The sequence below is a fragment of the Stylophora pistillata genome, chromosome 7, assembly GCF_964205215.1.
Source record: "Stylophora pistillata chromosome 7, jaStyPist1.2, whole genome shotgun sequence".
Classification (NCBI taxonomy): Eukaryota; Metazoa; Cnidaria; class Anthozoa; order Scleractinia; family Pocilloporidae; genus Stylophora; species Stylophora pistillata.
The window spans coordinates 22,992,025-23,005,490 of NC_142525.1; the positions used below are offsets into that span (position 1 = coordinate 22,992,025).

A 13,466-nucleotide genomic window follows, 5' to 3' on the forward strand; every position below is an offset into this window, starting at 1 on the left:
CCTCCCTGTCGGGTCCCCTGACGGTCTAGCTGGGGCTCGCAGAGTAGGGGCTCTAGTCGACTTAAGGTTTTTGCACTAAATGTGCAAGGTGGCGTACCTTACTACGGAACGCAATTTTTATTGCATCTTTATTTACGTCAATGTTAATTTGAATCAAACTGTTTTACATTTTTTTTTTGTCTTACAGCACCTTTTTTTAATGAATAAAACCTCAGTTCAAAACGTCTTTCGACTGGTTTACGACATTCTATACAAGGCTAAAAGATAAGGAAAAAATTAAAATGTTGGAACCAAACGTTTTCGGTTGTTTGCCATCATCATGCCTGATGATGGCAAACAGCCGAAAACGTTTGGTTCCAACATTTTAATTTTTCCTGATCTTTTAGCCTTGTATATAATATACTTTACTAAGCGAACATTATGGACACACTAGTTACTCGGTTGAAGCACTGTCCCGTGTTACCCTCATTAAATAAAGTTCATTGAATGATTGATTGACTGGTTTTCGAATTGACCCGTTTCCTCGAGGGGATAGCAAACTTCTTCATTATTTCTTCTTAAAAAAATTTACAAGGTCCGCCGGTTCGTCCTTCCACTGCTAGTCACCTCGATGGTCCTCTATAGGGATTTCCGTCGGCTCCTCTCTTCCATGAATACCAAATATATCGGCTCAGTTCTATTGGAATATGCCCATCAGTGGAAGGGAATAGTTTTCCTGGTAGAATTGTTTGTCCAGCGACTAAAAACCGGTCATTTCTATTCTATTTTTCCTGCTTAAACGTGAGTTTTAATCAATGAAATTAATTAATTAAACGTGAGTGTAATTAAATTATTAGGTGTACGCATTGATTCTCAAATGACCTTTAATGTCCACATAAGTGAGATTTGCAAAAAGCTAGTCAGAGAGTGGGAGTAATGATAAGGTTGCGCAACTTGTTACCAACCACTGCTAAGCTGCAGCTGTATAAGGCTGCAGTCTTGCCCTATTTGACTTACTGCAGTAGTGTATGGCACTTTTGCAGGGGAAGTGATGCAAGAAAACTGGAGCATGTCCAGGAGAGGGGTCTTAGGGCAGTTTTCCGTGACTGGAACGCTAACTATGGGCAGTTGTTAGAATGGGCTAAATTGCCCACCCTAGTGAACCGTGGATTGCAAGATATAGCGACTATCATGTATAAAGTAAAATTTAAGCTAGCACCAAGCTATATACAAGACTTATTTTCAGCAAATCACACAGTGTATAACTTAAGAGTTAAAGAATTTACTATTCCAAGATTTAACTCTATTAATTATGGCAGGCATTCCCTTAGGTATTTAGGACCTGTGGTATGGGCTAAGCTACCTTCCCGTATTAGGACGTTGAATTCACTAGCGGGTTTTAAGAGGGCAGTTAAAGGAATGGATTTGAAAATGTTAATGGACGATGGTGGCTGTGTGGGCTGCTTGGTTTGCAGTGCATGATTCTTAGTTATATCTCAATTAGGCTCAGACTATTCCTCTCCCCCCTTCCCCCCCAATTTCCCCTAGCCTAATTCTGCTGACCACAAATTTTATGCTATTTATTCGTATATTTTATGCTATTTAATCGTATATTAATATTTAGTTATTTATTATTTCATCTATATTATCTTGTTGTGTCCTTACTTAGTGGTTTTATTACTGCTATTTTATAATTGACACATGAATAAAGTTCATCATCATCATCATCATCATGAAAGGCTACCAGCATGTACATTACACGTGATAACCTCTTAAATCAGGAACGAATTTTAAAGTAGAAGTTTCATACGCCATATCAGCGCTTTAAATTTCTATGAAATGTTTAAGATGCTCATAAGGCATTGTTGTGTAGGGTGCATTCACCGCACAGAAGTTATGCGTGAACTGGCGCGGATGAATAACAAAGTTGTACCAGTACCAGTACAAAGAATATGACACATATGTTACAGCGTTACAGCCTTTGGACCTTGCAACTTGTATCTGCAAAGGATCGTAAAGAAAATAGAGAAGCGTGGCTTTAGTGATTATTGAGCGTCTACTATTACGAACGTACTGGTGGAGCCGAACAGAGATTTCGACATAATCGAGGGTAGACTTGAAACTTTCCACGCTCAAACCATCCCATGCCAAAGTACTCATGGATGTTTACGACTTCCTTTGAAGACTGAGAAGGGATTGAGGGGTAGACAGAGTCAAGAAAGTCTTAACCTGCAGAACATGCGTCATTTTCTCGCGTGTCCTACTCCATGCAAGTCTCGCTACACGCGCTCGCCTCGAAAACCCCCAAAAGTCACCCGTTCTGCCAGCTAAGAGAGTTTAATGTAAAATAGAGATAACACCCTCTTGCATAAGGGTTGTCTGATCTCCTAACATAATTCCGTTAGCTAGATAGTTTACTTAAACAGAGTGAGAAGTTCAAGAATTTGACTGGACACTGAACTCTACAGCTGCTGTAGGGGGGGAAGAACGAGGAGCCGGCGGTCTCGAGATAGCAGCAGAATTGATCCTAACGTGTGAAGCGTTGCTTGCAGGAAAGAATAATGCAAGTATGAATATTCTTTTTTCATATTTATTAAAAATTCACGTCGTATGTTAATAAAATGACAGATAGAAAACCTTAAATTTCACCTTATTCTATTCCTCTCATCTCAATCAGGATGACTTCTACCGTGAAATATTTGTTCGAAAAAATGTACTCAAAAAAGTCTGTTTGACTAAAAAGATATTAGGATTTGACTATGTACATGTTCACTCTATTACTTTGCCTAAACTATCTGTACATGAAATAAGGAATACTTGATAAGTTAGCTGACGTGGATAGTTTAACTGTGTATACAATGGTCGAATTCTCATAAGGAACATTTTCCAATCAAGACCGCTGCTAATGATCCAATATTTTGAAAAAATACTGCACCTGTATAAATCAACAAAAAAATTAAACGAAATTACTGGCTGAAACTTCATGACATTGAAAAAATTCCCCTAGTGCATACTTGCCCCAATAGTTACAGTAGGGTGCTACCCAATCAATCTGAGTCTTTTAGGCCATGTGACTCCCCTTGATCAATCGCTCTGCAGAAAAGGCTACCAAGATGGTGGCAGCTTTTTATGGTTCTGGTTGGCCGAGAGCAGTCACATGACACAAGAGATTCGGCGACGCTTGCGGCAGTGTCGAGACCATGCTCTTTAGATAAAACTTCAATCTACATCAGGCTACCCACAAGAACTTTATTAAGTCTTGTTCCAGGTCAAGCAAAGAAGTGCGAAAGTAGACCTTCTAGGAGTGAATTTCCTACAAGTCTTCCTTAAAGAAAATCAAAGAAGAAAAACAGGATTTGCAAGTCAGCGGTAAGAGACCCACTAAAACAATTTCTCCTAACCTCTAGCAGTCCATCTTCTGGTAAATCGGTGCAATGGACAGCATTCTTTATCTTGTCTTTGCCAAACATTGCCCGTAATGTTCCAGGGCGTAGATGGCGAGCGATTTCCTAAAAAAGAAAGGATTTGTTTTGGTTCAGGTCGTGTTTTAGAACGTTTACACAATTCTACACCCGCAAAAGCCGCCCGGACGATTGCTGTTTTGTTTTGTGTCTTTGAAACAAATTTTTTCTTCACGTCCAGGAAATTAAGAAGTGAAGAGGAACTTTAAGGTAACGCGAAGAAACGCACAGTACATTAGGATGAGCTTACAGGATCAAAAGGGCCGACGAATTCTCTGAATGAGACTGGTGCATCGGGAGCTCTGATCTCCATAGCAAGGCACGGTCCACAACACAGCTCTTCAACCATACTCTGAATGCAAAAAAGAAACGAATCCAATCAAACTAAGAATGTGAATCTTGCTGCGTTTATTTGAGTGGTGATCTTAAGGCAATTCCTTAAATCTGGAAGTAGAATTAATCCAAAAGGATTCGAGTGATCGAAGAAAAAGAAAAGAAAAACAGAGTGGTTAACAAAACTCATCATTTCATTGGCTGAAATTCCATTTCTTCTGCTTTAACTCTTTAACTACCAAGATCTGATTGTTAATTCTGCACTCTAGCTGCGACATATTTCCTTCTAAATTACATGTAGTTATAAGAATGTGGTGTTGGATCAAGATAACAACTTCTCCATGATTAGTGAGAGTATTCTCATTTCCTGATTGCTGGATCATGTATGGATATTATAGGAAGAAGTTACAGGTCAATCACTTCTGAAGGTTTAACGGTTGAGAGTGGTTCACGTGTTCAGCACATTACCTGGTATTCGTTTACAACACCTTTGTAAACTTCATGGAATTCTTCAGCATTAGCTCTTTCAAGATGGAACTGAAGATCAGAGCATAAAAATAATCAACACCTCATCATCCAGACACGACCAGAGACCATCAAAGTTCCTATTCCCAAATAGAGAAATCTACTGCATTGGTTCTGTCCACTGATCTTTGTTGGTAAAAACAAATGCTTCTTGGTCACAATTAGCAGTTTCCTGTGGAGCAGGCAGTTTGCTTGTATTTACCCTTGAGTCCTAATTATAAAATGTAGCTGCATGCGATAGACACCTTTGTTCCAAATGGCTGCTGTGACTAGTTACTGTAAATTTGGTTTTCCAACTCTCATGAAAGTGCTCTGAGTTAACTAAGGTTCACCTTACTTACCATCTGAAGGGCAGAGATCTCAAAGCCCTTGCTAGTTATAGCAGATATGATCTTGCCAGTGTTACCTGAATGCAAAATATAACAACTGTTAAGAGAGACTAGCATCTTATTTCTCCTAATATTATAAACACTGAATCAAACATTTAAGGTCCTGAGAATAAAGGAAATGATTTCCAACTTAAAAGATGTTAATGACACCTTCACCAACTTGGCCCTTGACAACAAAACATCGCAATCCACATCCAAAGTGACAACAATGTGAGACAAATGATTATGTTTCTCTTCTGAAGTTTTATTTACCTTCACGACTGACCACAAACTGACTGTACTTTGTCATTCCATACCTGACAATTTTACAACATATGACTGTGTCTTACTCTTAGTGTTGATTTACAATACCTTCAATGATGGCATGGGGTTTGATTATGCAGAGAGTGCAGTTTGAAAAAGTAGCAGTGTTTTTTCCAATGAAGCTCTTGTCACCAAAGAAAAAATCTGCTTCCTATAATTATGTCAGAATGAAAGAAAAGAAATCTTACACAAAACATCTTGAAAGAATAGCTATAAAATAAATGATAGAACCTTGTACCTTTTGTTCCTCCTAACTTAAATTTAGAGCCAATTATTTCACTTAAAGAGCATTCTTCAGTCTTTCAGCTTAACAATTTAACCCCTATGCGTGATGAGCTTTGAATCTGATTTCTCTAGATACATTATCAATGCTGACTCAAACATTATGGTTATGAAGATAAAGGAAATGACCAAACACTCAAGGATCTCTAAATTATTAAACAAATTCTCCTTGTTAATTCCATAGGAAATGTATAGAAAACAGTTTGGAGAATATGCATACTGATGTTGGGGTAAAAAAGGGTTCAGACATGTGAACTCCTTGTCAACACCTGTTTTCCATCTCCCTCAGGCAGTTGACTTTGAGGAGGTCAGCAAAAATTGTTTACAAAATGTCATGTAACTATTAATTTGGCAAGACAAATAAAGTAAAAAAGCATTGTAAAATTTAATGTTAAACCACCAAATAAATGTTCTTACTCTTTCAGCTGACTGTGCTGAGTCTGAACCATGTGCTGCATCTTTTGTGTTGTCTGCAACAAATCGGAACATTAGTGGTTTAGAATACTTAGGCAATTGATTGAAAAGTGTTTTTATTAAGAATTGTATAGCCAAGAACAAAAGGCATATTACAGTAAAAAAAAAAAAAAAAGGAGTACAAGCATCAGGAAACGCATATCAGGGTCATCTTTGTCATCAAAACTGGTACATTAGATAAAATAGCAATAGTTTTGACCTTGGAAAGAGTTGTTTCCATGCCAAACTTTCTAGAAGTTAACCGCCTTCCCTCCCAGGGTTCTGCCAGACTCAAATTTGCCTCTAGATACTTTACCTTGTCTAATTCTGAAAGTAATTTTGGTTAGTCTGTATTAATTAAATAATCATCACCACAAGACTGAATACATACCTGTGCCAAATTTTGCTCTGACTGACAAAGGAGCCTGCTGCCTGGCAGTTGCCGAGTCTGTTGGACCTAGGACTGTCCGCCATTTTGTAACAGCATTGGCGCCTTTCAACTCCATGGCAACTACAGGACCACTTGCCATGAATTCCACCAAATGGCTAAAAAACCAGAGCCACCGACCATCAGATTGAATGCAGGCAAATCATTTAATTAACAGACCGAAAAATTAGATACTGACATAAGCTCTTTTATTTCCTGCAAACTAAGATTTACAATGTGAAGTACCATTGTTTGTGTCTCTGATTGGACATACAATGTATTTTCACAGTAGTTGGCTTCCAATCTTTGAAATGTGTCAACCAGTTAGGAAAAATCTCAATATGTGTGAAATAAAAACATTCTACTGTGGAAAGTGCTCGAACAAATTTTATTCACTAGTTGCAATGCCTCAAAAACTCACTTGTTCACTGCACTCACTTGTTTGCCTTTTTTTTTGGCATTGCAACTTGTGAATCAGAAACATTGTGCACCCTTTCCATGGATTAATCTCTATTTCTATACTAAAGCTTGACTGAACAATGCAATTAAAAAGTCAGGTTGACCATCCAACTCCCAAAAGTCTGTTGTTTTTTTTTGAAGAAATTCTTCCTTGCTTCTGCTACATATTTCTTTGAAATTTAACACAAGAACTAGTTGTTATATCACCTCAACAATTACACCTTCCAAAGTAACTGATACTTTTCTTATATACACTTACTCAAAAAAGGGTTTCCCTTTGTGCTCCGTATAAAACAGTGATGCTTCATGCCTGTAGTGCGTGGAAATAAATCTTAGCCAGTCTGTCACTAAATGTGTTTAGTTAAAATGTAATTTGTGAATAACAGCTTTTATTATACTTCAAGTCTCCTGAACTGATCGCTTTTAGAATTTGTAGATTATTCAGTGTTATCATGATGGAAAATTTAGCCAACAACCAAGTGTAAATACTTAATAATGTGTATCTTGAAGTTTATCATCAGATAACCAATTGATTCCATGTTGCTGCACAGAACCGCCTCTCAGTTAGCTCAATTGGTTAGAGCACCGGACTGTTCTGTGGGAGGTCGAGGGTTCAAGCCCCAGCTGGACCAACACTCAAGGTCTTAAAATAACTGAGGAGAATGTGCTACCTTTCTATAATAGCAAGAAATGGATAGACATTCTAGTCTTCTCGGTTTAAGGACAAATAAACTGTAGGTCCTGTCTCCTGCATCTATTAATTAGTTAATTTAGTTAGGCAGGGGGCGTTAAAGAACCTACTCACGAGATTACTGTCAGTGATATGGTCTGGCCTGTTTACTGGGAATTGGGGGATAGCTTGCAAATATGTCTGTTATAGATGTTGCAAGATGATATATGTAAATGTAATTAGTATAATTTCTGAACTGAACAAAGAGTTTCCAGCAATCTGATTGGTCAAGCAGTTCAATATATGATGCTATATAAACTGCTCCACGCAGTTTATATAAAATGTTAAAATAAAATGTTACTAAAATGTTATGATTTTAGAAATTTCTCTGTTGTTCAGCTCTGAAATTATACTAAAACAATTATTTGCCTCAGGTTCAGTGAATATTGTCGAATAATCCCCTTGAGTTCATCTTGGGGATTATTCGACGATATTCACCTTGCCTTCAGCGAATAATTGTTAAATGTAAAGTATGTCTGTTCAGTAATACATCACAGATGACAACAAAACAAGGTAAGAACAAGAAAGTAACACGTGAGGTGCAGCTGAGTGTGTCACTGACGTTCCTATCGCATTCTGACATTTTTTGTGATGCCATGAATTTTCTGAACCCATGGAGCATGCAATCTATTTATTTTACAGACAAAGAAAGGGAATTTTATTAATGGCAATGTCATCTATGCGTCAGAGTGTCCTCTTAAAGATCGATCAATGGTAATAACCAAGCAAAATGTAATTGTACAATTCAGCTTCAGGGCTTGTCACACTAATGGCAACCCACTAGCAACAGACTGGTGGAAATTCAGTTATGGCCAGTGGTTTGCGATTTCCACTAGCCAGTTTGGCTTAGCCTAGTAAACAAACTGAAATTGTCATAACATCTAAGACATCACTAGCCACTTGGCTAGTTAAAGTTGAAAAGTTAGTGTTGAGCCCTGCAGCTTGTTATACAATCATAATTTTATAATTAAATTATTTGAAATTATTATTATAATCAAGGCTCAAAATTAACGGTAACCCGTTAATCAATGGTTAGTAATTTCAACCTTTGGTTACTAAAAATGTGTCTAACTAAACCAACATGTATATATAGTAAACAACATGTATATATTAATTTAGTAAAATTTTCTAACATATTTAAACATTGGTAGACCTCAGGACAAAGAGCACATAGACCCGCCTTTCAGAGGAATACTTAGAATACTCAAGTTGTTTAATCAACTCAAACTCTTTTTAGAGAATGTGCTGTAGATGTACTGTTCTTGACTAATCATGGTAAACGAGAGGGAAATAAAATAGGTGCATAATTGTCAATATTTTTAAGGTCACCATGTAATTTCAGCTACTCTTTAATTTGTCCTAGTCATTATTATCAAAATGTTTAATATTTGAGATATCGTATCTTGTGGGCTTGGATACCAAACTTGATAATTTGGTAAGTAAAAAAGATGTCTACTAACCCGAAGGGTTAGTGATCCAAAAATTGAATTCAAGCCCTGTTATAGTTATCATATGATGCACGATCCGCTCAGTAGATAGCGCTATTTAAGCAATAGCGAAAATCAGACCTGAAAAAAATCAGGCCTGTACGGGATTTGAACCACTGACCTCTGCGATACTAGTGTGCACAGCGCTCTACCAATTGAGCTAACAAGCCAACTGGGAGCAAGCCGTTAACTTGATTCATAATAAACCCGTGAAAGTGATAAATGAGATACAATGTAATATATGAAGTTCATATAATTATTTTGTACTGTGGTATTAGATACATATGATGCATGATCCTGGCAGTAGATAGCGCTATTTAAGCAATAGCGAAAATCAGACCTGAAAAAAATCAGGCCCGTGTGGGATTCGAACCACTGACCTCTGTGATACTAGTGCAGCGCTCTACCAATTGAGCTAACAAGCCAACTGGGAGCAGGTCGTTAAGTGATAAATGTGAAAGTGATAAATGTGAAAGTGATAGAAATGTCACAGATTAACCTTGTCAGTCTAACCATCTTTGCTTGGCAAATGAGGAAGCCTTCCCTATGGATCATGTCAATTATATTTCCTGAAAAAAAAATAATAAAAAAAAACCTTTTCAAACCAAAGGTCACATAAACCAGACATAGGTCACTCATTGAGAACAAAATAGCAGACCTTAGCCATGTATAATTGGGTTGTGACTATATGGCTGTTTCAGTCAGTGATTATAAATGGGAGGATAAAATGTAGTTAGCTAGACCATTAAACTTCTTTTTCCATCCCTCATGGCAAGATGAAAAAAACTCTTCTAAATTTCATGACTCAGCTAAAAATCTACCATCATTTCTTTGTTATTCTACTTAATTATGCACATGGTGCTTTTTATATTACTAATACAAGCAGTGTGCAGGATGGATGTTACACATGGACCTCACAATGGCTTGTCTGAAATATAGAGAGTCTCTGTGGTTCAGTGGAATGCACTGGAGCAAATATAAACCAGGGGATAGGGGATAATTAGCCTATCCAATACCAAATTCCCTTAACTTACATCTTGAGAATTGAATGGCTGATGGTGAAGAGAATTACTGATGAGATCTTGGGAGTGAAGGAGTTAAATCATACAAAAAGGTCAGATACATTGTCAAGAAGCTATATGCACCGAATCGAAATATGGTGTTCAATTTGAATTGCCATTGTTCTGGACTGACTAGCCTCTCACACATGTGATTAATTTGTGTTTCTACGTCAAGACGAGGCTAGTAAGTCCAAAACAATGGTAATTCAAATTGGACGCCATATTTCAATTTGGTGAATTGGTCTCAGGAATATATATATATCTTCAGTTGTTAGATGTTTTGTTATGTAGTATTGCTGATTATTTTTACCAGTTGTGCTGCATTTTGACGAGCCCATCAGGCAAGTCAAAATGCAAATAATGTATTGTCGTGTTGCTGTTTCTATTTTCTTCACTAAATGATGAAATAGTCTAGCTACTTGACTTCGTTCAATTTATCTAATAAACTTGTATCAATATTTGCCAGCCATTCTGGCTCTTTGTCATGAGAAAAGTGATTTAAATTGTCCACCATTTTTTTTTTTGGTAACTTCAATCCAATTCATTGCTTGTGCAATGTGAGGAAACCTGTCTAACCCATTCTCTGGAGTACAAATACCATGTGATATTTGCACTTGTCTTGGGTGCTATTTGCACTCTATGGAGTGTAGTAGTTTAACCCATTAATGGCTGCAGCTTTTGTGGAAAACTGTGTTTTGAAGCTAGTCGAGCAGATTTCGGGTCACTGTTGTGGTTTTAAAAGCTCAAACTTACCAAAAACCCCTTGACAGCTCATACACTCGACAGCCTTTCGATCCAAATGCAAAATGGCGGCCTGAAAATCTCCGGCACGCGCAGAAAGCAAAATTTCGACATAGTTTTTGAGTTGAAAAGTAATGCCCCACTTACAACTTTTACTTTTCTCTCTTTCTCCTGCCCTTTTTTTCCCTTCTCCTTGCCTGAAGTTTCTCCTCACTTGCTGGAAATTTAGTAGGCTTCATTTTGGTGTAGAGATTTTTCAGAAACTACTCACTATTTTCAAACCACATGCTCAGAAATGGTGGGTAATGGAACAAGATTTTCGTGCAGATTTTCAGGTCAAAGTTACATGGTTTTTTGGCTATTTCTCCAATCTCCTTCACTCAATCGCACTCATTCTGGTATTGTTTGTAAGATATTTTCCACCTGTTCAAATACGTGCTCAAATTCGTGCTCCAGGGTTAAAAGTGATGACGTCACAGGGCGTAGAAAGGGTGTGGGTCCCCATGGGCGCATACGGGCGCACTGGATGACAATAGGTTAATAAAAGCATGCAACTCTCAGCATACTCTCAGAACTTACAAGATACTAATAAAGACATGAATCAAAAAAATCAAATCATGACGTACCCATCTGTGAAATACCATCTGGTTTTATCATAGCTAGTGTTCTGGACAAGAAAAGATGAAAAACATGCATTTAATATGAGATAAAATTTACTATAATTATAGGAACAGAAATTTTTAAATTTTTGATAAGAGCATTATTACCAAAAAAATTTAGCAGTAGTATTTAAATTAAAACATGCACCCTTTAAAAGGGTTGTCACAGGAAGCCGTGAATTGAAATTTATTGAGACAAGAATTGTACTTACTTCTCATTCTTGTTTCTCAAAAGGTTAGAGGTACGTTCATCTGCATAGTCTGTTATTGATAACTGAAATGACAGATGAGTTTTGAAAAAAAGCAGCAATCAACAGTACATGGCATGAATTTTGCAGTTCAAAATTGTTGAAATCAATTTCAAAAACTTAATTCAGTACGATCATAACTATTCCATTCATTCATTCATTCCATTCAATCATTGGATAATCTAAGTTATTTAGAGCAAAGAAATCTGTGATAATGTCCATTCCAATGGGACACTGGACTTGAATGAAGACTCAAATACATTATAAACAGCTTTTTTAAAAAACCAGTCAAGTGAAAATAACCATGAGGTTTAGTTGTACACAACTACCAGTTTTGTAATTAATCAAAATGATAGCAAAATTCTGAAATATGATTGGTTATCAGCAACTATGATTTGAACACTGAAAAATGTGTACATGTCATGGTTGTAATTGGATATAGTATAATAGCTAGGGCAGTTAATGCATCATGCCTGTATAATTGGACAATATGCACCACATGTCTGGGTTGTTGTCAAGCACTTTGCCATGTTAACTTTTGTTTTTTATGAAAATGGATGACTGGCAGCTAGAAGTGTTCTTGCCATAATAAGTTTTGATTAATTTGTAATCAGGGGTCTTCGCCTTGTCCAATTCCATCAGTAATCATACTCATGCTTAACAAATCAGACTCCAGCTTTATGGTCATCCAACTTTGTTTATTACTCTTATGGTTACTGACTGAATCAGAATTCGATCAGTCTTACTACCATTTTTTATCGATACTAGATACAGTGTTTATTTCCAAATGTTGCAGGTACCTGTCGAGAATGGATGTTAATTGTGGCTCCTAAAAACAGATGCTGAACCTGAAGGCCATCTATCACAGATCGCTTCAAGAAGAGACGACGATTTTTTACGTCATACTGCGGAAAAGACAATGTAAAATTAAAAACTCATAAGTTGCAGTGAGACATACGGTGTACATAAGACATCTATACTGATGAACACCGAAAGTAAATATATACGTTATAATTATGTGGGAAAATATGGAAAATGGGAGAAATAACCATTAAAATGAGATTAAAACAAGCAAAATTGTGGTTTAAAAATTTTAAACTAGGGAGAAATCCCAGTCTCTGATGAAACAAAAAAGTCTTATGGCTGAAAAACTATACTCATTATCTTTGATAACGGTTTATCTTCACAAATTGATTATAGAGGACATGACAAATCATGCATACCGACTAAACCCATCTCATGTATCGGTAAGAAGTGGAATTGTACATGATATCAGTGTAACATTGCAGTTACTTACCATTTCCACAGACGAATCACTTGGATAGAAGAGAAGTTGATATTTTCTCATCAGCGAGGCCCTTGGATCGTACCATTCGGCTAAAAATGCGTACCGTTCATCTGATGCTGCCTGTCAATGTACACAAATATAAAGTAACCATAATAGATACATTTGAAAGCCAAAAAACTCGCAAAATGGTTTACCATGGTAATTTTCAGCGAGCTCGATCAACTCCAACTTTCCCTCAGTTTAGATCTAGCGCTCACTCTTGTTTTAGCAACGAGCAAGCCTCGCTTTCACGTATCACTAACTCGTCTCCAGTGCTCGGTCTTGTTTTCACAATGAGCAAGCCTCATTTTCACGTGATTCCTTCTCGATATTCTTCTCCACTCTAGTGACGTCGCATCCTCGGAGACCCAGGGGCTGAGTCGATTTGAAGTTAGGGCATGAAGAGCCCCTGGGGACATTGTCTTACAAGACTAGTTCCAAACGGTCGCACTCGTTCTGCCATCTGATTGGTGCCAGAAAATCTTTGTGTTTTTCTGCCCAATCAGAGTGAAGTGTGCTTTAGAGTCCTTTCGTGTGTTTTAACACGGACATATACTAGTAGCTCAGTTGCTCGCTATGTTTGTCTGTACCTTACGACGGAG

The 13,466-nt window shown here is 37.3% G+C and overlaps 1 protein-coding gene across 1 annotated transcript; it reads right to left on the bottom strand.

Annotated features, from left to right (window-relative positions):
* Positions 1-2,555: 2,555 nt before the first annotated feature.
* On the bottom strand, positions 2,556-13,157 carry LOC111331665 (nucleoside diphosphate kinase 7). Its single transcript, XM_022936821.2, has 15 exons — positions 13,020-13,157; positions 12,835-12,945; positions 12,338-12,442; positions 11,502-11,563; positions 11,257-11,297; positions 9,328-9,397; positions 6,871-6,921; positions 6,117-6,271; positions 5,690-5,742; positions 5,039-5,141; positions 4,640-4,704; positions 4,242-4,310; positions 3,691-3,792; positions 3,381-3,488; positions 2,556-2,914 (listed from the first exon to the last, which is right to left on the bottom strand). The coding sequence occupies exons 1-15, from the start codon at positions 13,020-13,022 to the stop codon at positions 2,882-2,884; spliced, it is 1,131 nt and encodes a 376-aa protein (XP_022792556.2). The 5' UTR covers positions 13,023-13,157; the 3' UTR covers positions 2,556-2,881.
* Positions 13,158-13,466: the final 309 nt, after the last annotated feature.